The 27,452-nt window shown below is 42.9% G+C and overlaps 1 protein-coding gene and 1 long non-coding RNA gene across 4 annotated transcripts in view; one reads left to right on the top strand and one right to left on the bottom strand.

Annotated features, from left to right (window-relative positions):
- The window catches only part of Gask1b (golgi associated kinase 1B), a 47,003-nt gene that overhangs the window by 13,897 nt on the left and 5,654 nt on the right, over window positions 1-27,452 (top strand). For all 3 annotated transcript variants that reach the window (XM_087899445.1, XM_087899444.1, XM_048424629.3), the window contains exons 3-4: window positions 6,362-6,576; window positions 26,757-26,983. In XM_087899445.1, the coding sequence (XP_087755571.1) occupies window positions 6,362-6,576; window positions 26,757-26,983 (442 nt within the window). The remainder of the gene's footprint in view (window positions 1-6,361; window positions 6,577-26,756; window positions 26,984-27,452) is intronic.
- On the bottom strand, window positions 1,699-26,757 carry LOC125393952 (uncharacterized). The gene is made up of 3 exons (XR_015735749.1): window positions 26,435-26,757; window positions 25,270-25,371; window positions 1,699-3,027 (listed from the first exon to the last, which is right to left on the bottom strand). It is a non-coding gene; the product is annotated as an uncharacterized LOC125393952 (long non-coding RNA).

Here is a 27,452-nt window from a genome sequence, read left to right as displayed (position 1 = left end):
TGCTTCTTAGCATATTTATTGTCCTAGTGACCTGTGACTTCCAGCCACGTGTGTCAGCTCAGGTTTCAGTTCTTCATTGTTCCTGTCATTCACTTCTTCACGTGGCTGTTTAACACGCGTGTGTGTACACGTGGTTGGCACTGTTATGTTCTAAGAGCTGTAAGGCTCAGCTCTTGCCTGAAACCTCAGGGAAATTCCTAGTAAGTTCTCTTTTAAAAAATATACTTCATTTACATTTTCATCTACCCAAACTTCAGACCAGAGAAGTAAGTCCAGAGAGTAAATGACATTTTTTAAGTACTTTCAATGGAAAATGAATTAACAATCCCTAAAATCCTGAATATGTGTAAACTTTCCTTTGATTCTTCCAACTGACTCCTTTCTCAAAGCTATCACAAACTCTGTATTTCTATTTGGGCCTCTCTTATATGTATTATCTTCTCACACCCACTAGCTTCAGGCTGAGAGGGTTCACCTGCCTGGTCATTTCTGTCAAATTGTGTACACGCAAGTAACATTATATAGATTGAAGAGATGGTATTTAAGAATATATATGTATCTACATACACATAAATTTGTGAAACAATAATGAAAAAAGAGTCCATAAATTTGAAGGAGAGTGGGAAGGGGCGTGTAGGAGGGTTTGCAGGGAGAAAAGGGTAGAGAGAAATGGAATTACATTTTATAATAAAAAAGAGAGATGTGGAAAAATTTGAGGATGTGTGTGTGATTACCTTTATGTTTTGTATATAACCTGAGAATGTGTGTGTGTGTGTGTGTGTGTGTGTGTGAGAGAGAGAGAGAGAGAGAGAGAGAAAGAGAGAGAGAGAGAGAGATTGAGAGAAAGAAAGAGAGAGTAGCGATTTCCAAATTCTTGGGCATGCTGCTAGGCAAAATATCTACTAGTGACTTTAAGCCCCATTCCTTGGTATTTTTGGGATAATGTTTGTCTCATGTAGCTCAGGCTGTCTTTAAAACAGTAATATAAACCAGGCTGTCATGCACTGAAAACGTCATAGCCTCAATCAATTTCTGTATGTTGGGGTGAGGCGGCAGCACCATACCCAGCACCAGCCTGCCAGTTTTGAAAAGATTAATTTTTAATCTTTATTTGTGTATACTCTAATGTTCATGTATGTATGACACACGTGTGTTGGTGCCCTCGGAGGCTGGAAGAGATAAGACCTTTGGGAGCTGGAGTTGTAAGAGCTTGTGAGCTGCTAGACATAGGGGAGGGGAACTGGGCTCCCGTCCTCCAAAGGAGCAGCAAGAGCTATACAACTGAGCCATCTTTCCAGGCCCATACACACATATGTATGTAATTGTCCAAATCCTGCTTTGTCCACATTAGAGATTGTTGGAGTTGATAGGACTTAGTGACGTTTTCGGCGTGACCGCTGGAGCAGCATGCAGGGCACCTTACTGCTCTTCTGCAAGAGGCATGCTGTAGTATAAAGCTTTCTATCGATGACTTGCTGGTGCCTGAGTCCATGGCATTGGAACTCGCCTCCCACAGTGAAGATGCTCCTCTGGCTGACTGGCCCATCTTCTCTTTCAAGGATCTATAGAGCTGTGCTCAGTGAAAGGCCCTGAGCTGGACTGCGACTCCCTTTCGGTCTCATTCACAAGGAGTCTGGGAACTTGGCCCGTGCGATAGAAAGGGCTTTTGATCCACAGCTCAGAACACTTTTGCTTACTTTTGCCTGGTGATAAATACAGGGAGACATTTACACTCCACCAGCATGCTTGGCCTGCCCTTACAGTGCAGCAGAACCAGCCCGACAGTTTAAAATGAAAGGAATTTAATACACATAGACAAAGGAGATTGTGCAAAGCATACATTCCTGGTTAATTTTCATGTCCATCTTCTCCGAAGAATGTCTTCTTTGTGTTGGGGAGTAAAAAAAAAAATGACTTAAGAGAACATCAAAATTCTGAGGAGATATTCAGATATTGGAAGAAAGGAACTTTACTGGCAAGTCTCATTTTTACGACAGCCGTGTAGCCTTTCATTCACACGGACATCCATACATCTGTCAAAGGCTGGTTTCCCACCACTCTGACAGCGAGAATTCTATCTCGTCACCATTAAGATTTCTCCAGAGAGCACAGCACTGCATCATCTTGACAAATCTGAGTGGGAGGAGAAGAACATGGCCGAGCTCGCAAACACTTCAGAGTGCACGGCTTTAACCAGGCTCCTGTTTCCAGAGACCGTTTTCCCGTCATCACTTTCAGATCTATCAGTGTTCCTCTACTCCCCTTAAAAGCTATATTGTATAGAAAGTGGAATGCTCCCCTCAGTGACACCCCCTGCTCTGGGATCTGCCGCTACACTGACAGATATTCTTACCTGTGGGGGGTCACACAAACCCAGGTATAGTGGGAAGACTGAGCCACAAGGATTCAAAAGAGGCCCTAGCTCCACTCACCAATCATGGAGCCAAAAGAGATCACCAGCTCTCTGTTTGTTCTCTGGGAATCCCTTTCCATGACAGACAGGGAAGAAGGCGGTTTTGCTGAAGAAGCATGCATGGCTGTGGGGGAGAAACCAAGTGTGCTTGTCTGCCGAAGCACCAGTTAGAGAACGACTTCGCGACAATCGGAATGGAAAGCATGTCAAATGGCCAAGCACGGTGTGTGCCCGTGATCTGATTCAAGTCCAGCTGTGGCTGTAGCTGAAAACCTGCAGCGGGGTGAGCAGAGGAAGCAGCGAGTCGTGGTGATGCACACTTTTCATCCCAGTGCTTGGGAAACAGACACAGGTGATCTCTGTAGAGCTGAGTCCAGCCTGGCTCTTCAGAGCAGGTTCTAGGCCAGCCAGGGCTACGTAGTGTGACCTTGTTTCAAACAAACAAAGACAAGATAACCAATGTCATCAAAGAACTTGGTGATCTACAGAAGAGAAATGGCAAACCCATGGGCTAGTAAGGATCACCGCTTGTGGCCAAAGGTGGCCTGGCCCACTACCTGTTTTGAGTTCATGAACTGATGTCTGCAATTCTACATGGTACCATCTGCATATGCCTGGAAAATAATAAAAGGATTGATAATGTTACTACGGTACTTGGAAATCATATGGAAGTCACACTTTAGTGTTTATAGTCAAATGGTATTGACTTAGTCGCAAACAGTTGTCGCCTTGCTGTCTGTCACTCTTTGGCGCCCTGGTGACACCGAGCCAGCATGGCACTGAATGGCTGTGATGGGGACCACGTGGCTAGCAAAGCCCCAGGTATTTACTCATTGCACGGTGTGCAGACCGCCGGGCTACATTACCCTAACCCCGTTACAGCTCTGCTACTTAGCGATTGAATTGTAAGACCAACAGGTGTGCTACATTTAGTGAAACAATCATGAGGATCTGTCGACATGAAGTAGTCCTATTTTTTCCTGTGTATAATTTTTGCTTCTCTATCCTGGGAAAAATTCAAGCGTCATGAGAGCCAAAAACAAAAGTTGACACCCATTTGTTTGTAATTTAGCTTCTGTTTCTAGAACACTGCATGGCATCTAGTAGCTTCTCAGTGAGCAGCGAAGGCTGGCTGGAGGCAGATGTGCTATGAGCCTGGAGGGGGTGCATGTAGAGAAAAGATGATATAAAACATTTCCTGGTTTATGCATTTATGCTAAGCACTAGGATGATGATTTTATTTATTCGCCTTATTTTTCTTTCATTTAATTTATATATCTCAACGTACAATGTTCAAATCAAGGTAGACCTATCTATTTTGTGCTGGTTTTACATAGCGGATGGGTATAGACAACAATTATATAATTAACATGTCCAAAAATCTTGAGGAAGGGATTTGTAATGTTTACTCCAGGTAGACGTGATAAAAGTTTGAGGAAAGATTTTTCTTTTTAATGCACAGCCTTATTTAATAATAATAGCAAAGTTAGTTGACAAAGATACATGATTGCACCTGTGTTACAGAGGAGGCGGCAGGCTTGGAAGGACTTTGTTCCCTATCTAATGTTACAGAGTAAGGGGGTCATAGATCAGAGAGCCAAGGTCTGTTGGGTTCCATAGTCTAAGCTTCAGTCACAAGTCAATCATGTTCTTTTCCTAAATGTCTATAGCTTTTTATTTATTCAGGGGAGCATGAAAGGGGCAGGAAAACAAACAAATCACGGTGGTGTAATGATAACGAGGAACCACAGCCGCAGTGGATGAGAGAGAGAATAGTCATGCCATGCAGAGTGAGGTTGGATATTTATTTAGTGGGTTATGGAAGGGAAAGAGAAGGGGGAAAGGGGAGAAGGGGAGAAGGGAGAAGAGCAGAGAGAGGCAGAGGGAGGAGAGGAGAGGAGCCACAGCAGCAGCTACCTTTTTGGTAGAGAGACAGGAAGGAAGGGAGCTCAGGCTGGAAGCAGAAGGAAGATCTGCCTGCCTCGGTGGTGGACAGGGGCGGGAATGGGCGGGGCTTCCCACAGGGCAGACTATTACAGGTGGCTTGTGGGCTGCGGCAGGTGAGTGTTTTTCTTAGCTATTCTTTCTCATGTAGAATTTTCCTCATTGCCTGAGTTGAGACTTGTTTTTATTTAGTTTTACAATAAGGCGTGAGTACTTGTAAAGATGAGGAGCTAGCCTCGAAGGTTTCTCTGATTTCTGTGGATCACTTACTTCTTGCTCCTCCCTAGGCTGGGGTTGTACAGGAAATGGCTGCCTGCCTGTCCCATGTGGTGGCTGTACTGTGACATGTGGTGTTAGGCTTTACACCTTTGAACACGTCCTTGCTTGGAGATGAAAAGTGCTGTTTGTGAGTCACCGTGTGAAGGACACAGGCTCACAGCCTCTCGCAGTTCAGATGTCCCATGTGTTTGTCCTTGGAAGCTGCATGACATTTTCTACTCTTATTTGGTGACACAGGCCTGATGTGTCTTCCCCACATAATAGACAGACCTTGTATAGATTTTATTCTCTCTCTCTCTCCCTCTCTCCCTCTCTCTCTCTTAAGTCAGCACAGTATTTGGGGTATACAGAACTGTCTTGTTCTTCCATCTTAGAATGTAATTAGGGCTCAGGAATCCCCGTTGCTTAGTAGAAGAAAACAGAAAGATGGGATGCAATGGCTGCCCCACACTGTTGACGAAATGGAGAATGAGTGCTCTTGAGAACAGCTTGGGATGGGGCAATTAGGATGATTAAGTGCATGCGTTTGAAGTGACTGGTGTGCCCCCAGCTTCAGAACGGGTCAAGCAGCTGACTGTTTCCTACAGATAAGAACACTCTGAGCTGCTAGCTGGGCAAAGAAAGTTGTAGATTCCCAACACCCAAGGCCGTTGTTCAAAGGGCTTTCAGAAACTCCCTGGGCATGCCTGGACATTCCGGCAGGAATTCCTCAGGGCTCTATTGTTCAGGCTTGTTCAGAATGAGTGAAGGGGGCTTTTTAGATGCTTGTAATTGAGCTATTCAAGAGCCCCACACGGACTTCTGAGTTAAAAGCCAAGCTGCTTGTCACCATCTCTGTGACTTTATTTGGCAGGGAGGGGTCCTGACAGCGACAGTTCTGGCTTTAACCCTGAAATGTTGTTCAGTGGACTCCATCATGCTCCTTCCTGTTGATGATGACTCCACTGGGGTTTAGCATACTTTATTTAGTTTAGCAATGATACAAATGACATTTCTATCCAGCGACTGAAAACCAAACAACTTGAATGACATTTTAAAAAACATCTGTGCACACACAATTGAAGAAAGTGGCATTTGCTGAAAGATACCATATGAGGTTGTGTGTGTCTGTTCCTTTCCAAGGGCACTGTTGTGCTCCTATCGGAAAAGAAAAACAGAAACAAGCACACGTCTTTCTCTTGCTTTCCTTCTTTGGAGACTCCAGTAATTGATGTGAAGCATCCAATTCCTCTTTGAAATTTGTGACTTCTAAAAATTCTCCCCACCCCCGGCATCCTGGTGTAGCCTTCAAAAATCAGACAGCTGTTATTACAAACAGAGACCGCTCTGCTTAGACCCTGAATAGACAATTATAAATGTCTGGATTCCTTCCTTCCTTGTGGTGACTGCTTTTAGATGTGGAATAAAACCATGCTAACCAAAGGGTGATTGAGTGAGTGGTTAGTATCCTGTTCCTGCCACATCTATGAATCTTGTTAAATTTTCTTTTCATTGTCTATAATAATTTTCCACTTCATACAACTTATAACTGACCAGGAGAGTATCATTGATACAAAATGTCAAAGCCTGTGGAGATGCAGGGACCATGAAATTTGTTTAATCAGTGTTTCAGGTAGGACAGGTGAGAGAGAGAGGGTGTGGAAGAGTGAGTGACCTTCCCTAGGACACTGGCCCACTCAATGGGGCAGCCTGCTGAGTGAACTGTTTGCTTCTCTCATTCTGCAGATGGCCGCCCTCGCCCTTTCATTCTCTGGGACTCATCTCTAGCATCAGCGAGCAATGATAGTCATTCTTCTGTTAAGATCACCTGGGGAACTTATCAGCAGTTGCTAAAACAGAAGTGCTGGCTGAATGGCCGGGTTCCCAGACCTGAGTGGGGCTGCTCCGAAGTCCATCACCACGAGTGGTCCAAAATGGCTCTCTTCGATTTTTTGTTACAGGTAAGTTTATCCAGTCGCCTAAGTGGTTATCTGATATTGACGGTGTTGTAAGGCCTCAAAAGGGATCATCAGTACCTGGGGTTTCTACGAAGTTGTATTTAAGTCCTGGAGTGATATGTCTGGCCAAGTGCAGCACACGTATTATGAAAGTTTGCGTTCTTTTGGGAAATGGTCTTGGGTATTCTTTATGAAATTACTTTCTGAAGAAGCACTCTACTGGCTAGCCTGCAATATTCCACTCATCATAGCTACAGGGTATTGAGTCGTGGGGGTGTGTTTTACATATTCTCTGGGTCAGCTAAATCTTGGTGAGGATGGAGGTCTCATTCAGGTGCTGACAATGACTAAGAATGAGAGCTCCGACTCAGCTGGGGCTTGGCGATGTTGAAGGTTTATCTTCTTATCGTATTCCCTAGTAGTGTTCCAGCACTCGCGTGGTCACGCTGCTACAACCACCATTTTCCACATTTTCTTTCTAGTACCCACTTCTCCTCTCTCAGCAGGGCCTCCATATGTAGCCCTGGCTGATGCAGAACTCACTGTGTCGACCAGAGTGACTTTGAACTCAGAGAAATCTGTTTGCCTCTGCCTCCCAAGTGCTGCCATTAATGGTACACACTTCCAACCGTGCCTGGCTCCAGTGTTATTTTTCAACAACACTTTCATAAAGATTGAACATTTAAGAACAATACCTTTACATAACCAAGTGATTCTTGGATTTCATTCTGTCTGCTATAATTCTCCTTCCAATGAAGACCCCATGGCCACTTTCTTCTCATTCTGACTACTGGCCTCTCCTTATGCCATGTTGCACGAACTGGTTTTCTGTTTGCATCTGTTAAATGATGTTTGGGGAAGAATTTAAAATCATTTTGGAACACTTGTGGGAACATCCTCCTTTTTCTTAAGTCCTTTTGTGTATGGCTAGAAGGAAGGAAGCAGAGAGGAGCAGAAATGTAGGCAGAGTCCTAGGCTACATAGAGATTTAAAGTCTAGTCTGCCGAACATGAGATTCTGTTTCAAAAACAAAACAGTGGAGAGAAAGCCAGTGAAGCCATCATCTAAAGGATAGACACTGTGGACTTAGAGAATGTCAGTGGGCAGGCCATTTAATGGAGGAGAGAGGCAGCCAGCAGTCACCTGGAATTGCTACCTTGAACAGTGTTTGAGTCTAGCTATGAGGTAGAGACAGGTTGTGTATTGTGTATGTATTATCTCATTTGTAAAGTTAAGTAACCTATGACGACTGTGAAGTAGGCACACTTTCTTTGTTTTGCATGTAGGGGAACTGAGGCATGGGCATTATATGTAGTGTGAGAGTTTACTTAAAAGCTGAAAATTAGCCTACTGCAGAGAATGATGCTACCAAAGACATGACACTCTTGGGTCCCACTCTTTCACACTTGGGATGAAGCCACTGGTATCCACTTCATGCTTTCCTGCAATTCTACCTCTATTGGGGTGATATGGCAGGATCTGGTGAACGCTTCTGAGAATGTGTTTGTCTCTGATGAGGAACCCTAACCTGGATTTCTCCAGTCTTACTACTGGCTGCCGGCAAACCTGGCTAATATTTGCCTTGAAAGGATACGTGGTTTTAGTATTTTGGTAAGCCAACCAATGTTCCCCCTGTCGCAGAGTAATACACGTTTGTATCTCCCAGAACACTTTACTACATTAACAAGCATTGCAGTTCATGTGCCGTGAGGGCTAGAAAGACAGCTCCATGACAGAGCATTTGCCTAGTGTGGGTGAAACCCGAGTGGAGTCTCACTATCACACAGGCCCAGACAAACAGGACAAAACACAAAACTGAAGGTCAAGGTTGGTGTGATGTGCAGAAATGCTGTGGAGATCTGAATGATCTTGACACCTGTAGCTGGTAGACATAAGAACTTCCCTATAACAAACAAAGTGCAAATCTCTGTCATGGTTATCCAGTGTTATGGATTTTAAATCGGAAACCCTCAAGTTTCAGAATTATTCTAAGCTCCATTTTATTATTCATCCAAGGAGAAGACACCAACATACACACACACACACACACACACACACACACATGCCATGCCCACTGTGTTATGAAAGTAGTAAAAGGAAATTATCTCTACTACCACACTCCAAATATTTTGGTTTTTGCTTTCGTTGGAAGTGGAATAGTTAGGAAAATATAGCATAGGAAACGAAAGCCAGATCCATATCAGAACTGCTGGCTGGCTGAATGTTCGTTCTGATTGCTCTGAGGTCAAGAGAGGAAGAACATGAGCCACAACACAGTGGAGAGAAAGTGTTGGGGTAGAAGGATAGGAGGCTGCAGAAAAGCATGAGAGGGGCATGGATATGACAATCGTTTTGTGGTATTTAATCATCCTAAATATGCCATTCAACGCAGAGCCTCTATTCGAGCAAGCTCTGGGGCTTCCTGCCTGTGGGCACGGGAAGGAAGAAAAGGGAAGAACTCTTGTTCACAAGTCTGCGTCTCTCTACTGTTCACTACCCTAGCTGAGCCAGAACAGATCCAGCTGATCCAGTTTCCTTCTGAGAGCACTGGCAGCTTTTACCCCTAGGGACAAGTCGGCTGTCTTGAGGATGAGTGTGAGCATATGAAATCATCGCTTGCTTTTTAAATATGCACATATATTCCACATACCTTGAAATAATATTATGATTAACCTACACTTGTGGAACACCGACTTTGTACTGGCGTGACTCTAGGCACTCTGGTGCTAAGCACTAAGGAACTAAGTTAGGAGCTAAGCATGATTCTCATTCCTAGTTTAGAGATGAGGAAACTGAGGCAGGCATAAATTTGGTAATCTTGCCAGGGTCACATGGGCAATATTCATTAGTTGCTGGAATCCGACCAGGAGTTCTGTCTTGAGAATCAATCCTCCAACAACTGACACCTTCATCCCTTGTATGGGAGAGTTTCTTCTTCAGCCACTGTTGCAAGTGAAAACTTTAAGAGGCAACTGCGTGGGTCTATGAGGACCACGTTCGCAGTGATCAATGTTGGGATGTCTCTTGATTTGATTTCTTGCAGGAATCGTTCCCTGGCCCTGCCTTAGTGTAAGTCTTTGTCCTTTCTTCCATTGATGATTTCCTCTAACCCCTTCAAACCGTGTAAGCCAAGATCTCTTGCGAGGGAGGCTACGGGTTTGTGGGGTGCGCTCCACCTGCTTCTGTAGTCTACGCCATTGCTCTCCCTGTCTATGGTAGGAAGGTTTTGCTCCTTGATAATTCACAAGGAGGAAGTTTGGGCAAGGCCTTTTCAGAACCCAATCAAACCGATATATCAAGTGGGAACTCCTTACTCTGGTTTACAAGTGTAAAACTCAGTTTTAAGTTTAAAACTCAAAAATTCCATTTATCCATGGTCAATCTAACTAGAACTTACAAATATACATACATTCATACATATACACACATGTATACATATACACATATGCATACATACATATGTAAATGACATCTATTGGGAAGGCTTACATTTTTTCTTTATTTTTTCATTATTTATTTCTAACAGTGAAGAGGCAAGAGGCTAATTTATTTCAGATAGAACATCATGTACCATTTCATGTGCCAGGTCTGATAGTGCCATAATCTTTCTTTCAGTCATTTTGACTGCTGAAGGAATCCTGGGCTGGGTATATAATCTCTACCCCCAGTATATTTTCTTTAGGGGAGAAATATATGCAGAATATTTTGGGGAAATAATTGCCACTTCTAGGACAAACCATCCTTTGGAACTGTACCACTCTGTCTTCCCTTCTTTCTTTCGTGTCTTTGGTGAGCTGCTGCTTGGGCATTAAAGCCTCCCAGAAAATATATTCTCAGCAGTTTGGCCCGATATGAGTCATAGTATCGATCACTCATAGAAACAAAAAGAAGTTTCTCCCTAGGTAAAACCTGACAACAGCAGTAATCTGTGATATAAACACAATATTTAGAAAGCGATTTCACAGGCATGCTGTATCCTTTTAACTAAACAACAACACTTGGCCTATCAGCTCTCCAGCCACAGGTCTTCACCTTGGTTTGTTCTCTTCTCTGGAGACAGTCTCAGGTCCATTTGGAAAATAGTTGATTGGACCTATAACAGTTAAACAGTTATGCACCTTTTGCTTGGTATGTTGGTGGTGTACTATACAGAGTCCATAACAGAGCAGGGCTTTTGGTGATAATTCTCCCCAAGCGACCCGCATAGGACTTTCCAGGATTGTAAAAACCTGGGCAATATGGAAGGAGCTTCCATTTTAGTTCCAGCTTGAATTTTCAATATCCTAAAACCAAAATCTGCAATGTCTTCGGCAATAGCGACTTACTCTCCAGTTCCGACGTTAACCAACAGCAGGAATAATAGACTCTGAGGTTTGTGAGAGCTCAGGGGCCTCCTTAGCCAACAGTTTATAGGTTTATAGGTCTATGTCTTACTTAGATGTAGCTGTCAACTTCACAGAGCTTAGGTAATTTTCTCCATCAGGTGGTCTGTGGACCTATCAGTGAAGGATTGTCTTGATTGTTACTGGCTGTAAGGTGGTCCTGAGTAAAGAAAGGTCGCTAAGAACGAGCCTGAGAGTGAGCCATAGAGTAAGCTGGAGCAGCACCGCCTCATAGTTTCCGCACTGAGTCCTTTCTTTGACTTCTCCCAGTGATGGATGTGACCTGGAAATGTAAGAAGAAGCACACCCTCTCCTCTCCTGGGTTGTTTTTGGCTAGACTGTTTTATCCTAGCCACAGAGGTAATCAGAATAGCGGGGAATCTATTCCTGGCACCAGGGTTTCTCTTTAATAACTTATGGATTCTGAGAGTGCCCTTTCCCTTGCAGAGTGTCTTCACTCAGAATCTTCAACATCTGCTTTCACTTTTCCTTTAAATGTGTTTCCAAATGTGCAGCCTACCCAAGACACTCGAAGGCATTACGTAATGAAGCCTTTTTATAGAGGGCAGGATGACTTAAGGCTTACCAGTGTCCACCTTAAGCAAGTGCCAATTGGTCTTTGGATTTAGCAGCTAGGGTTATACTTTTCAAAATGTAGAAAAGTACTTTAAAAAAGCATTAAAAGATCTTACTATTTCTATCAACTGTTTTAGGAAAAGAACACTGTTGGATAGAGTAGAATAGATGGGAGGCAGGACCATATTTAGCCTTCTTCAATCCACTTATTCTCCATTAGCTGTCCTTGCTTACTCATCCCGGGGTGCTACTGTGTGACCCCTGTGCATCTCTCCACCCTAGATGGTTACCACCGGGCTGCCTCGCACTGCTTGGCTAAGCCTGGGTCGTGGTGTGCTCTCGCCAGCAGCTCAAGTACAGACTGTGGCCCAGTGCTATGGCTATACTCTCTCTTTCAGTCAAATTTGACTGCTGAAGGAATCCTGGGCTGGGTATATAATCTCTACCCCCAGTATATTTTCTTTAGGGGAGAAAAATACACAGAATATTCTGGGGGAATAATTGCCCCGACAAGCCATTCTTTTTAACTGGACCACTCTGTCTTCCATTCTTTCTTTCATGTCTTTGGTAAGCTGGTGCTTGGGCATTAAAGCCTCCCAACATTCGCTGTTCAAGCTTACCCTAGGAACTCAGTGTTTACACAAACCTTGTCACATTGGATATTGGGTATCCTGGGTGCACCCTTTGCATAATTCCCAGCTTAAATGTTTAGGTCATTCCGATCTGCCATAACCTCTTCTTCCTCATCAAGATCATGTCCCACCTGTGGCTCAGTAAAGTAACAAACACCTTCTGGGAATGAATTTCTTCTTTAGCCCTCAGCCAACCCATCCCATAAGGCTTGGTGAGCAGGTATAGAAGGAGAGAGCCGCTACTTAGTTCCCGGTAGCTTAGCCTCAAAATAACCACACCGAAGCTGTATTCATTAAATCACTGCTTGGCCCATTAGCTCTAGCTTCTTATTGGTTCACTCTTACGTATTAATTTAACCCACTTCTATTAATCTGTATATGCCACGTGGCTGTGGCTTACCGGGTAAAGTTCCCAGCTTCAGTGACGTAAGACAACAAACTTGGAGCTCTGTCCCCGAGTGTCTCACACCTCAGGTCCTTGGATTCTGCATAACTGGAATAGGAATGGTTGCACTGTACTCTTAACCATCTGAATCAGTTGTGCGTATGTGCTTTTTCCCAAAGCAGCGCTAATGCACTGGAAGGAGTTTATGAAACAAAGTCTACCTAAACTGGCCAGTTTCATGAGTGCCGTAATAGTTAATATTTTTGTGTAAATTTTTTCTATTCAGACGCGTGGAGGTTTGCTTTTAAACAGAAATATGCCTTATCGAAGTGTTGCTTGGGAATGTGGCTTCTGTGAACGATTTTAGGTATGTCACGCCTGGAGCGCATTGCAGTCACTTGCTCTGTGATTGCCAGAGTAAGGGCCAGGGAACACAGGGCAGTGTTAGCTCTGCATACACTGTCCACTTGTTTCACACAATTAGCAAATCTGTAGTCAGCAAGGCCGGACCTTATTTCTGCCTCTGCAAGTGCAAAAGGGCCACAGGCAATCTTTTCTTCTTCAAGTGTGGGGTATGAACTGCACAGGCCAGAATGTATCACCACGGGGACGAGAAAACTAAGCATTCTAGAGACTCTTTTGTTTCTAAGGCTTGGCCCAATGTCTCTCAAACGATTAGATAAAATAACAGAAGCAGTTTCAGCATGTGGACGCCCTGTTTCCTGACGTGGGAGACTTTACTATCCTGGTTAGACACTGAGAACGGATTAGTTTGCGGAAGACGGTTGTCAACCTTGCTGCCAGTCGTTTCTTAGCCTTGAGAAATCCCTTCAGTTTCCCTCTTTTTGACTTTTCCATCTGTAAAATACCACACTGTTTAGAAGGCTATTGAAAGAATACATTGCTTTTATGCATAACTTTGTGTATTTAGAATCATACTTGATACACAGTCAGTAAATATTCCTTAACTCTGCAAATTAAGCACCTAGACATACGTAGACATAAGTAGAAGTTAAGTAAATAAATCTTCCCTTCATTTTATTCATTAAATTGAATGTAATTTGACAAATAACTTAATTTCTTTGAACATTTATGGACCTATATATTTTTCTTCTAGGTCGTCTGTTATTGAGGTTTAATTCTTTATGACAACTCTGTCTTTTCTTATAAAGTCTGATTTCCTCAAGGGCAAGTTCCTGTCTTACGGGACTTGCAGCCATCCTGTTAGCTGCCAAATGTTTGGAAATGCCACAGTATCTGGGCACTGTTTTCGTTCAGGGAAAACTATCCAATTATATTAAAATATTAGATCCAACGTGTCAAATTAGGATTGTTATACGTAGAAGAAAAACTGCTTGTGATACAGACAATAAGTAACGTTGTTGAAGGAAGGGGATAGGGAAAATATTCAAAGGGAAGAATCGAATGAACAGAAAATGGTTAGCACTTTGTATTGCCTGATGGACTTACACTTCCTGAGACTGTTTATAGGATGAAAAATGAATGGATATTTTCCTTAAGGAAGCAACAGTTGTGTTTTCAGAGATGGTTGATTTCACAATCACCAAAAGTTATACCATATTTCTTTGTACTGTCATAGATTTTCTCACAGGATCTTATTTGTCCTAGACACAGGGAAGTTTAATTCTGCGCATAAAAAGGTTGAAAGAGACCATCTTCTGCCTCAGGGTCACATGATTTAATACGAGAGAAAAATGGCCATCGAAGAATATACCCGGCCCCATAATAAGTCTTGTGGAAAGAAACCAGAAGCTATGGATTATTTTCAAATGGTTGGCTTGAGAATGAAGTTAGGGAGTTTGACATTTAAACCAGAAAGCAAGACTCCTTAGGAGGAAATTTTAATGGGGAAGAATCTTAGCAATGAATGAGCTCAACGTGTGAAAAAGCTTGTTGAGCGGGAAAAGGGCGCCTGAAGCGCTTCCTGTTTTTTTCTTTCTTTCTTTCTTTTTTTTTTCTCTTAGCTGGCTGTGAGTAATGAAGCTCAGGTCATCAATTCAGCAATTAGCCGCAGTTTGTCTTGTCATGACAGCTGTCTCCTCCAGTTACCCTTGCTCCCCTTCTCATCTGGTGCCTAAGGAATTTGCTCTGGGATGAATTCCATGGCATCCCCTTTGCTTTGATCCTTGTGGGTTGTTTATTTTCCCACTTAGTGGTGTGATAAAACTAAAAATGCCAACCGTTGTGTGTGTGTGTGTACATGTGCAAACACATCTGTATGTGTGTGTGTACGTGTGTACATGTGTGTGTGTGTGTGTGTGTGTGTGTGTGTGTGTGTGTGTATGTGTATGTCCTGGTGTGTGGAGATCAGATGTTCATTGACTGGCCAGTGAGGCCATTGGCCATTTCCTGTCTTTGCTTGCTGGTACTGGAATTACAAGTGTGTGCCTCCTGGCTTTTAATGTGGGTGCTGGGACCTGAACTTAGGTGCTCATGTATGTACACACACTTTTCCCTGTGAGCGTTCAACCGTCTTCTATGCAAAGGAGAACCTTTCACAACACAGTGTTTTATTCATTTTGAACCTTCTCTGCTAGGCAAAGAAAGATTCTGTTTATGACCCCTTGATAGATGAAAAGGGCTCCCGAACACACTTTGGCTCAACCTTATTGGTTTTCAGTATTGCGGCATTATCGATGTAAATGACCTCTATCCATGTATTATTATTGGAAGTTCTAATATGGTGCAGTTTCTCATTTACTCGACAGCAAACAGGGAGGGAGGAATGGCAGCTTCAAATAATGTATTGGGATCAAGTAGCAAAGAAAGTCTGGGATTAGCTTCAGGGGTAGCGGTTAATTATCTTGATAAATTGGCTTAGACCTAGTGAGTGAAGAGGGAGAGGAACAATGGGTCCACAGAAGTGTGTATTCCTGCTTCTAATTGTTTGTTGAGAAAGCAGCCCAATTCTTATGGGGAGTATGAGATCATCTGAGTGATTTCCTTGGCCATCCATCACTTGCTCAGGTAAAGAATGCAGGGACTATGCTTTTCCGAACAATAAAAATGACCAAGGTTTAGAGATGTATTCTCCAGGGCCCCAGGCCTTACTGAGGAGCTGTTAGCAGGCTATAGGTCTTTGTCAAAGGAGAAGCACCACGTTTTGAGAGTGTGGCAACTGGTAACTCGCCTATGCTCCAGTGGATGGATGATCAAACACTCATACTAGCACCCCTCCAAGGACTTAATGAGGTATCGACAAACAAAGGAGAGGATGTGAAGTTGTAAGGGGGACAGGTTGGAGGGCATCTGGGGGGAATAAGAGTGTGGGGATGGGCTATATATGATTTTGATTTATTATATATATGTATGAAATTCTCTAGAAAAAAAAGAAACATTTTAAAAAACTTACCAAGGTCAAACTTCACCCAGATGGACATGGCATGTCTTATGGTTATTACAGAATTCTCGTTTTATTAAACTGTCTCAATTTGTCAGTGAAATTCAAAAGACACTATTTCAGCATTGTCGAGGCTTCTTAGTGGCTGTGCTTAGAATGATAATGATGTTATCTTATTTAAAAAGTCTTCCCAAGGTCTCCCTTCCTTTTAATATTATCTTGCAAAGGGGAATTTAATTCTACATATCCAATATTGTTTCTAATAACGGGGTGGACTGCCCAGAAACCTCGGTGTTTATTGTACACCCACAATATTTCTTGCTTTTTCCTATTTAGTGGAATAGAGACACTGGATGTAGTATAAAAGAAGGATTACTTGTGGGATTAAAAGAATAAGAAACAGAGGGTTTTGACCTTAAATAGAGAAACTATGTCAAAATTATTGCTATTAAGGAAGGTTTGGTGCTATTTTATATTCTAAGAAGAATTGATCTTATTCTTTTCCTGTCTGAGACAGGGTCTTGCTATGTACCCACATGGGCCTTAAACCTCCAGTTCTCCTGCCTCAATCTTCTGAGTGTGGGGCTCAGAGTCTGCCTCATTACACCCAGCTGACTGACTTTACTCAATTATCTCATTACACTACATTTAATTCAAGACAGTTTATTTAAAAGTAAATCACACGTTTGATTAGTTATTATTTTTATGCATTCCTAGCTCACAAATTTGTGTTCAGGAGCAGCTGGTCCCTTAGGGTCTCCGACTGCCTGAGGGTATTTTTATCAGCTCATTCCTAAAGGCTTCCTCTCCTGACCTACCTGCTTCTCCTCCTTACTGAGTTAAATCTGCCAGATTTGTGCATTCTGAGTCACCTTTTAGCTTGCCTCTGCTTAGAGTCTCACAGTCAAGCACCAGCAAAGTTTGACACTTCCTCAGAACGGCTCCCAAAGCCTGTCCCTTCCTGCCCATGCCACCTTTAACAGACTCCTTTATGAGCCAGACGCCACCCAGAGCTCCCAACTGACCTTCTGGGTAGTCTTTCTTAGCTGCTGTTTACCGTGAGAATCGTCGCTGAATCTACCGCTCAGAAAACTAAACTGTATCTATAAGGACTTCTGTTTGATTGGATAATTAAGTTTGAATGCATTAGTGCTTTAAAAATTATTATGGAAGCCAGGGGTATAGCCGAGTGATGGAGGAGATGCATAACACATGTGAGGCCCCAGCATCTATCCTCAGGACCGAAGTGAGTAGGTACGTAAACAAAGTGCATTTCAGCACTTCTTATTTTACTTTATAAACCAAATTGGGAATTATAGACATTTAGAGAACCATTGATGGGTTTCTATGAAAGTCAGTGCATTTCTATTGAGGGATTTCTTAACTCTCCGTTGACCTCAGTTATCATTTGTGATCTGAGAGCTTGCCTTTTGACGCTGGAAAACATCATTGCATGCCCTGTTTCTTAGTGAGACTCATCCCCAGGCGTCTGGGTTGATCCACATCTTCCTCTTCGACCATTCTTGGATATACTTCCTTTCAAGAGGACAGCTCCTTTCGATTTCGTGCCTCCAAACTACATGTCATCGGAAGGTCCACAGAATCTTCCTTGGCAGAGATGGACAGGATTTCCTCTGAGAATTAGGTTTTCTCAAGACCTCAGGATGGGAGGAAGGAGACAGTGGAATTACTGGGTCTCTAATTCAAGGGGCAAGTGCTTTCCACTTTGAAGGCCCTTAAACAGAACCTACTGACTTTCTCTTCGTGACTGTAACAGGAGGGAGAAAGCAAACGCATGTGCACCGAGCTGTGATGAGTTTCCCATCTGGGCTTTGACTTCATCTTTTGCTAGAGACTTGAGGTTTAGAAACCACATTCTCTCACTTCACAGCATGTAAACTATTTAATTGTTTTGTTCTGGAAACGAGAGGGGAGAAAGGAAGAAGATGGTTCTTAACTATATCAACTCACACTTGACTTAGGTGTCATCAGCAGGCGTCTGCAGACAGTATCAACTTTTCTGGAGACTAGCCAGTCCCACCCCTACTTTGGTTCTTTTTTTTTTATATAGCTTTTAGACAGGCTGGCATAAAATTCACAGTCCCCCTCCTTCACTGTTTTCCTGTATGCTAGGATTACGTGTTGGTGCCACCATGCCTGCTTTAGTCCACTTTATTCTTTTTTCAAGACAGGGTTTCTCTGTAGCTTTGGAGCCTGTCCTGGAACTTGCTTTGATTCCAGGCTGGCCTCGAACTTACAGAGATCCACCTGCCTCTGCCTCCCGAGTGCTGGGATTAAAGGAGTGCACCACCACTGCCTGGCCTTAGTTCACGTTCTTTAAAGGATAATTTGTGCCTCAAAAAACCTATGCCTCTTGGTAAGGAGCTAATAGCTTCCCGAGATGTCTGCTCCCAACATGAAATATTTAAGAATGTTAATATATTTTTCTTCTAAATATTGAGAATAATTCATTGTCCATATTTACCTGACAGTGCAGTCTTCCCGTATGTATATGCGATTTGTGCTGGCGGAAGGAGGCATCTCCATCATCTCTCAGTTTTGGGGGTCCTTCTCTAATAGTTCGTTTGAAAGAGGCGGTTAATAGTTGTCGGCCACAGTTGCGTTACTGCACTACAGAACAGCTCACTCTTCCTTCTATCTCGCTGTAACCCTGTGCCCATTGGTCATCTCCTCTTATCACCCCTTCCCAACCCTTCCAGGGTCTGGTGAATACGATTTTGTGTCCAGTTTCCACGGCATCAGTGCTTCAAGCTCTCTCAGATCAGTGAGGCATGTGTGAGTTCTCTTTCTGTGCTTGACGTATTTCATGTAATTGAATGTTCTTCAGTTTTGTCCATGTTGTCCAGAATAGCAGAATTTTATTCTAGTCTATAAACAATGCTCCATGTGTGACTCATGGTTTCATTCTCCATTCATCCACATAGACACCTAATCTAACTCCATGGTTTGGCTGTCGCACACAGAGTATGGCAGTGAACGTGGGATGTAGATGTCCAGTAGACACACTGATTTTATCTTCTTTGGCTATGTACTCAGGACTAGGATTTCTGAGTCATACAGTAGCAGAACTTTGTACATGTATCCCAGAAACCCCTGTCTTTTATTTCTCTACACTAGGAGATCAATTGACCCAGGTGACCACTTTTGTATTTGAATCAAAGAGAGAAATGTTTGGTTAAAACTATTCAATACATAATCCTATATTTCTTTGTGACAACCAACCAGTTTATTGGTCAATTCTAATTTTATTGCTAGCCAGAAGGAAAGAACGTATTGATTAACTGTGGACCAGTTTTAAAATCTATTTTCACAGTTGCCGTGAACTTTCCAGATGGTGCAAATATGAATAATGCACAGTTAGAATGTTTCAGTCATGTGCCTAGTCATACATGGGGTGATGGGAGGATGGTGAGTGTGAGAAAGCCCGTTAGGCTTGTACATAGCCTTGTGAGACTCAAAGCCTCTTTAACACGTTCTGTGAGCTAGCGTTCACCTTCTTCAACGTATCATTGCACCTTTCCGAGACCCACTTACTAACATGTTTCGGGGAGACTGGAGTTTTGTGAGTTGGATTTCTGGGTTAATCTATTGTGAAGCAAATTAAAAACTCTGGACTGTCATTGAGTCTGATGGATATTGATATGCCCTGCACATTCTCCCAGGTATTCCTGCAGAACCACTGTAATGCATACAGTGTCTTGCATCTCTTCACACATATGCTAGTAAATACACTAGTGCGTGGTTATTAAAAAACTTTCATGGTTTGGTATTAGTTACTGAGGATATAGACAGGGAGACAGGGTTAAGGGTGAACTAGGAGCTGCTTGGTCCATTATGAAAGTGAGGTGAAGATTCTGTTCGTCTCATGGACTCCCCAGCCGTGTTAATGTTGTTGTTTACAGACATCGTTCTCTAAAACATGGAGGGAGCTTCGACAACCATTACTGTGATGGAATCAGATCAAGTGAGATTTGGTCTGGGGCAGTGGCTTTTGCAGGCTTTCCAAGGAACTACGAGGCCAAAATATTTTCATAATAGCGAGATTTGTTTTCTTTTTCCCTTTGCCGTTTTCTCTGTGTTAGTGTTCACGCTATTAAGTGAATTTGTTGAAGACATTGCTGACTGGTCAGAGGCCATCGCAGTCTCTGCACTGTCTGGCAGCTTATCTCAATAGTGAGACAACAGGGGACTCCCTCCCTCCAGCAGAACTTTTTGCCTCTACTTGTGCCTATCTGGAGACTGTCCCTGGGCCTGAAGGACTGACTCTGAAAGCTGTCTCTAAACTAGATGCTTTCTTCATCTCGAGCTTGAACTATGGCACAGATTCTTGCTAGAAGAAGATTTGTGCTAGGAGTTCTGCTACAGGACCCTCCTGCCATAGTAAGTCTTGTGACCGGAGATCTCGTGCCACTTAATGCAAATTCAGGCTTGTCCCCAGGCTCCCCAATCCTATGTATTTCTTATACTCTGGAGTAAAGTTGAGTTGATTTACTAAAATCTGTCTCCGGAAGACTGTCTCTGTTTATGTTCTCAGTCGCATGCAAAGCTTGCTGTCACCCTTTCTGCCTCTTTCCCCTCTCAAACTGATGACTGACAGAGTGAGAAGGAAGGAAGACCCCCGCGTGAACTTGTTGACGTCTTAGCATGAGTTAGGGTAGGCAGTAATCCAGCAGTAATAGTCTGAGTCTACGTCTCTCTGCATGGCTCAGGAAAATACAGAGTAAACACTAGATTTTCTCAAGAATGGCCATGGTGAATGAACTGATGCTTTATTAAATGTCTGTCTATAAGCACACACTTTTGAAATACCGTGAGTGAAATCTCATGTATTGCATCTCAAAACTCAGTTGTTGTGTTAAGACGGTAAGACAATAGGTGGGGGAACACGGACGTCTGGCTTCATCGCCAGTTGCTGGGGTTTGATACTATTCATGTCAGGTAGGTGAATGGACCCTTGGGGAGCAGACTTTATGTTTTTCATTAACAAACAGTTATCAAGTATACATTCTTTTTAAGGTAGGAAGTACACTGGTAAGACATACAAAACCAATCATGCCTAGCACAAGAGGCTGTAACATCATGGCTGTAAGCACATTGGCCTTCCTAGCAAACCGGCTCTTGTTTCTCTTCCTAGGTGGCTGAGTTACCCTCTTGGAGTGGGTTTCTTCATTTGTATGTACCATCTGGGCCCCCACGTACCAGTTTGGATTGTCTTAATGATTAAAACATCTATAAAGTGATAAGTCTTACAATGTTTTTAGAGATTTTTAGTCAGTTATATATAAGGCCTTAATTTATAAGAAGAAATGAATCCATGTTAGAATGGGAAAGTCTACATATAGTGAATGTAAAAATAATATTGAAAGCCGGGTCAATTTAGAAGGCAAAACCAAGATATTTTGAAAGACTACTGAACAGCCCATTTGTCAGAATTGGTTAGTGTTTTGAGTTCCATTAAGAATATGAGTCTAGCTCCCCTCCCCCCACTGCTGCGGGCCCTTTGTCTCCTGAGTACTGGGAAGACCAGCTAGCCCTGTTGCCCTGCTGAGCAGTTCTTCCCAGAGAGATCCTTCGTCTGGCTAAGGACGGCTATGCAGTCGGAGGCTCACATTGGAGCAACGGATTGAGCCCCCCGAGGTCCGGAGGGGGAGCGGAAGGAGGAGGAACATGAAAGACGAAATCAGTACTGCGAGGGATGCTATCACCCACTGATACAAGGGAACGGATCTGATGAGAATTTACCAGGGCCAGTCGGACTGGGACTGAACGAGGACGTGATCTAGCCAGATTCTTGGAATTTGGCCGGATTCTCTGACTGTGGCTGGCCCGGGGTCTTTCTGAAAAGCCATTGACTATGACACTGGGACCTGTTCCCTCTGCATATGCTGGATTTTGGGGATCCAGTCTGTTTGGACGCTCGCCTTCCTGGACCTGGAGGGAGGGGGAGGGAGCTGGAGCTTCCCACAGGGTAGGAAACCCTGACTGCCCTGGGGGACGGAGGGGAAGGAGGGGGGGAGTGGGGGGAGTGGGAGGGTGTTGGGAGGGGGGGCGGAAATGGAAACTTTTATAATTTAATAAAATTTACTAAAAAAAAAAAAAAAAAAAAGAATATGAGTCTAGCCAGCTGTTGAGTTTGTCACACCAATTCCAGCTGTGATTAGAATGGTATCTGAGCATAGTCACATAGTTGATCTTTATTCTTGTTAATTTTCATTTAATATATTCGTATTATTGAAAAAATAAAATTCACAGGAATTCTATGTAAATGCTAACTATGGACAAATGCCACTGTACAAGAAACCTGTTTCCAGTGGCATTATTCCTTCATACGTGAACAAGTGGAAGTTTTAGCTTCTTGATATCCTAGCTTATGTAAGCCAAAGTGCCATCTCATTCCTCATTAGAGGAATGCATTTCAAGAGGATTTTCTTAGATTAGGTATACTTCATTTCTAACTTAAAATTTTTTGCTTAGTATAAATTCCTAAGAAAAAAATTTCAGGTTGTTTCATTCTCATTTTGTTTATTTTTTAATGTTAAAAATGTAATTTAAGTGTATGAGCATCTTGTTTACATGTATGGGTATCACCTATGTGCCTGGTACCCAGGAAGGATAGAGAAGGGTATCGGATCCCCCGAGACTGGAGTTGCATGTGGTTGTGAGCCACTATGTGGGTGCTGGGAATTGAACATGAGTCCTGTACGAGAAAAGCAATACTTTTTAATCCCTGAGCTATCTCTCCAGCCCCCTCCTTTCTGTGTTAGATTTCCCTGCTTAATATAAATTCAGGCTACAAACCAAAAGTTTACAGGATACAAAAATCCTTGTCTTTTTCTGTTAGTTGGCATGCCTTTTAAAAGTCATTGCAGGAAGGTGGGTGTGTCTCTGGCAGAGGGGTTATTTTTATTCAGCTCTGCCTATTCAAATTATAGGAAGTGAATTTCATTCCCTAAAATAGGCTGTTGGTTGCCTGGTGCCTCTCTCCAGGGCCTTCCTGTGGTGCAGTGAAACTTATAACGTTACATCTGATGATCTCAATACATCCCTGCACTGCACTTGGAATGGAGATGAACTACTACGCCTTCCATTGTGATCTGTGATATGGAGGAAACCAGAGATCCATTTGTGAATGGGCGCACATGAATAGCAATTTAAATGAGGAACTCTGGGGTGGAGGCAGATTAGAGCAGTTGCTCCTTGCATAGGTGGGGGCACTAAGAGCTTGTGCTCTTTGCTAGATCTTAGATGTGGAAGATCGTTTTATGTTTCTCACTATTCCTCATCTGCCCGGGTAGTCATTAGTACACTCTTGCTAATCTAAAAGATACTTGCTGTCAAGGTGTAACACAAGTGAAATCTATTGCTTCACAAGGTGACACGGGTCTCAAATGGTATAGATGCAGGTGGGGAGATCACATTCTCTCTCTCTGTGTCTGTCTCTCTCTGTCTCTGTGTCTGTGTCTCTGTCCCTCTCTGTGTGCCTGTATGTGTGTGTATATATTAATAAACTCCATGGGTACTGCGGTATTTGTCTACAATTGCTTTTCTCATGGTGTGGTGTTTCCTTACACACTCACTAGGCTGTAGAGACCCAGAGAGAGAAAAGAAAGAATTTTCTTTTACAATTTCCAATTTACCTGCCTTTATGTTCATGCTGCGGAAGAAATTAAGGCAGGTTTTCTACCAGATATAGAATTTATGATCTATGGTTAGGGCGGTAAAACCCACTGAAAGACGCCAACCACAAGGAGGCACCAGGTATGGAGGAACTTGGTGACATCCTCCTGACAGCGGTTTGGTAAATTCTCATCTTGACGTGGCACCGCTGCTGTGCTTGCTTATTCTCAATACAAGGCAGTGCTTTGGTGGAGGTCTGTGCACAGTCAAATCCCAAGGGAGTTACAACATTGAGAAGAGCTGACTCATTAAGAACCGTTCACTGGGCGCCCGAGCTGTTGACTACCTTTGCTTCATAGTTCAGTCTCCTCATTTAGCTTCTCTTGCTTTGCTGAGACATTGTCTGCAATGACTTGGTTAATCATCTACTCTGAAGACAACAGAGAGATGAATAAGCTAACCTGAGTCCTCGGGGACGTGAACACCCAGCTGAGTGGGCTTTGTCCCTTTGTGTAGAAGGAGCCAGGTTTCTGCATCTGCCTAGTGGCTCTTGAGGAGCCATGCATCTAGGTGGAGGTTCCCTTGGTTCCATGCTATAGCAGGCATTTTAAGTCACTCGGATGATATATTTTTTTTCCCTACAGACAAAACTATTGCTACCAAACAAAAATGGAACTAAGGGTGGACTGTTTTGAAGGAAATATACCTAAAAATATCCATCCCCATCTCTTTAAAAAAATTGGCTGGAACACCTGGATTTTTCTGAGTGTAATTTTAGTTAGGTAAACACTGAAAAGATATTATTTTTCTAAAGAAGGAAAGAGCACTTTTACGAAAAATGACAGTTGGCTGCCCTCTTCAGTGGTAGATCAGTTCTGCAAAAATGATTTTCCTTGTCTTATAGTTGAAGAAAGTATAAATTCAGTCAGGGCCAGTGACATGGCTAAGTTGGTAAAGGTGCCTTCTGTCAAACTTGATGACCTGGGTTCTGTCTCTGGTACCCACGTGGAGCAAGGATAGAGCCCATATCCAAAGATTGTCCTCTGACCTCCACATGTGGAGGTTGTCATGGAAACAGCCCTCCATCACCACCACTTGTAGCCACACAAAATAAGTAAACTAATAAAGTCATAAGAACTCAAACACTAATGTGATTAGCATCATTATTGCTTACCTGAAAATATTTATTCTTTAATAGGCGTCTTTATAGGATGCCCGCTTAAGAACAGAGAGACACATTGCGGATGCTTTTCTATACAATCCTTCAGTGTTTGTATTAATGTGTGCACTAAACAAGCTCATTAAAAAGACATCTGGGTTTCATAGCTGTGTGGGATGTGCTTCATTAGGTTTTAAATATTGGTGAGCTGTCTTAAAAGCATGCAGAACTATATTTGGTATATACCTAAAGCAGCTTCCAGGCAAATGGTGCTGACCTTAAGGGTCTGGGTTAAGGCAGTCAAATGATCCTTGGTATATTGAATAGGGAGTCAGAAGGAAAATTATGACAAACTTCTAAAGAGTTAGACAGCATAATTTAATAGCTACATAAACCATTGCTAAACAAGTACAAAAATAGAAGGACATACTTTACTCTAGTCAGAAAGCAAGGAAAACAAAGAAAAAGAAATAATTTGGGACCTGAAGTCTGACTGTTATATGTTATATACTATACCCATAGGTATACATACACATACATTCAGCACATGGTAATGCACTCACCAAGTGAATTTGAAGATTGAATCTGAAAGCATCTGTGTCAACATTCCTAGAAGATGCTGGTCACCATCTGTGATGTTGGTCAGAATTGTCTGGCACAGTAGGCTGTCAGAGAATTGGTGAAATCATCAGAATGTCTCATGACTTCTAAATTAGATTATATAGGACACTTTAAAGCACACTGTAGGGAACAGCTGAACTTGGGGAAAGCAATAAAAAGTTGTTCTGTGTCATTCTTTCCCACCTCTAATTGCTCATGCTTTCATGGGGTTTAAAAATAAAAACCATAAAATATGATATTTTCAGAAATGTTGGCAGGGCCTAAATTTATGAGAGCTTATGACCAAACATGAATACATCGAATATTCATGGTTTTTGCTACAGTTTGGATCATAAATCTCCCCCACATTCCCATGTATTGAAGACTTGGTCCTCAGCTGGAGGCACTGCTGGGAGGTAATAGGACCTTTAAGAGGCTGTGTTTAGTAGGAGTTTTTAAATCATCAGGTTAGGCCCTCATCACTCCTCTTCCTCTCTTTGGCTCTCAGCTTCCTCTGCCTTCCCACAAGTCCAACAGCAAGGAGGACAGCCGACTAGGGACTAAATTCTGCAAAACTGTTAGCCAGGGTTAAACTGCCTGGAGCCTGTTTTTCATTATTACCATCAGACATTCATGCTCAATTATATTAATATTTATAGGGGAAATGAATTGTTTTATAGTTTTGACTCTACTAGATTATATAATTGGAATTTTAGTTGTAATTTAACTCTTTAGGACAAATTTATTGATCATTTCATTTTGTTTTTGTTTGAGACAGGGCTTCTCTATGTAACAGCCCTGTCCTGTTCAAAAGAAGTGACATTGGACAGTGTTTGAACCAATCTTTCTACCTCTGCATTATAACAAGCCTCTGAAATCTCAGTAGGTTTGGCACGTATTCAGAATCTAGCTGATGCTTCATTATTGGGTTATGTACCTCCTATAGATTTCCTCTGTCTTAGCTACTGCAATACTGAAGCTACTGCAATACTGGTTAGCTACTGCAATACTGAAGTCTGGTACAGTAGACTTTATGGTCAACAAAGTCATCAGAATCTACAGAACCCAGCCCCAGGGAGAAAACAAGAGCTAGGCCCCTGGGTCTGTAGAAGTATGGTGCTGTCTCACCTCTGCTGAAGAGTCAGAGATTGTGCTGGCCACATGCTTGAATGTGATTCCGTGGGAACTGCGGATACCAAGGGTGGAGACGCTTGAGTTGGACGACCTGATGTTGGAGCTGTTAGCAGAAGCTGGAAATGCTTAGGGCTCTGTCTGAGTCAGAGGACTTTGAACTGTGGACTTTTCTAACAGTTGCTTTCAATTAAGTCAGCCTGGCCTGCTGGGATTCTGGCAAGTCAGCTGTTCAGAAAACTCCCATTCTTTGGAAATGTTCTGACTTTCCCAAGCTTTTACTCAGCATCTTGGATTTTGTTTTCATTTCCATTTTCAGATTTATAATCGCTTAGATACAAATTGCTGTGGATTCAGACCTCGCAAGGAAGATGCCTGTATGCAGAATGGACTGAGGCCAAACTGTGACGACCAGAATTCTGTGACTTTAGCACACATTGTCCAGCGAAAGAATGACCCAAGGCATTTGGTCTTCATAAACAATAAGGGCTTCTTTGACAGAAGCGAAGACAACTTAAACTTCAAACTGCTAGAAGGCATCCGAGAGTAAGTTTTCAGTCTGCTGTGCGAGTCCCCTCTTTCTTTAGCCTGGGCTGTTCTGGAACTCTCTGCGTAGTTCAGGCTTTCCTGGAACTCACTGACTTCCAAGCTGACGGTAACCTTGCAGTCAGCCTCCTGCTTCAGCTTTCAGGCTAGGATTACAGGAAGGAGCTGTCACACCCAGAACAAAGAGTACACTTTCTAATGACGTGACATCTTGGTTGATCACACATGTGGTCAACGACTAGTCATATTCCACAAAAACTCAGGCCTGATGTTGGATAGATTTCCAAAGAAACTGTGAGTGTGGGAAGAGAGACCTAAGGGAGTTAAATAGCCTTCCCAAAGCAGCCAGTGTATCTACCAAGAGTCTTCAGTGCTCCTACCACAATCTACCTTCACCACCTTGCTCAGCCTTCATTGTGAGAACCTGTGTGGGTGAGGTTAGACAGATTCGGGGCTGTCAGGAATAGGG

The sequence above is a fragment of the Myodes glareolus genome, chromosome 20 (assembly GCF_982192425.1).
Source record: "Myodes glareolus chromosome 20, mMyoGla1.1, whole genome shotgun sequence".
In the NCBI taxonomy this organism is placed as follows: Eukaryota; Metazoa; Chordata; class Mammalia; order Rodentia; family Cricetidae; genus Myodes; species Myodes glareolus.
The sequence above is the reverse complement of the archived record's forward strand: the minus strand, read 5'-3'. Positions and strand labels throughout refer to the sequence as shown.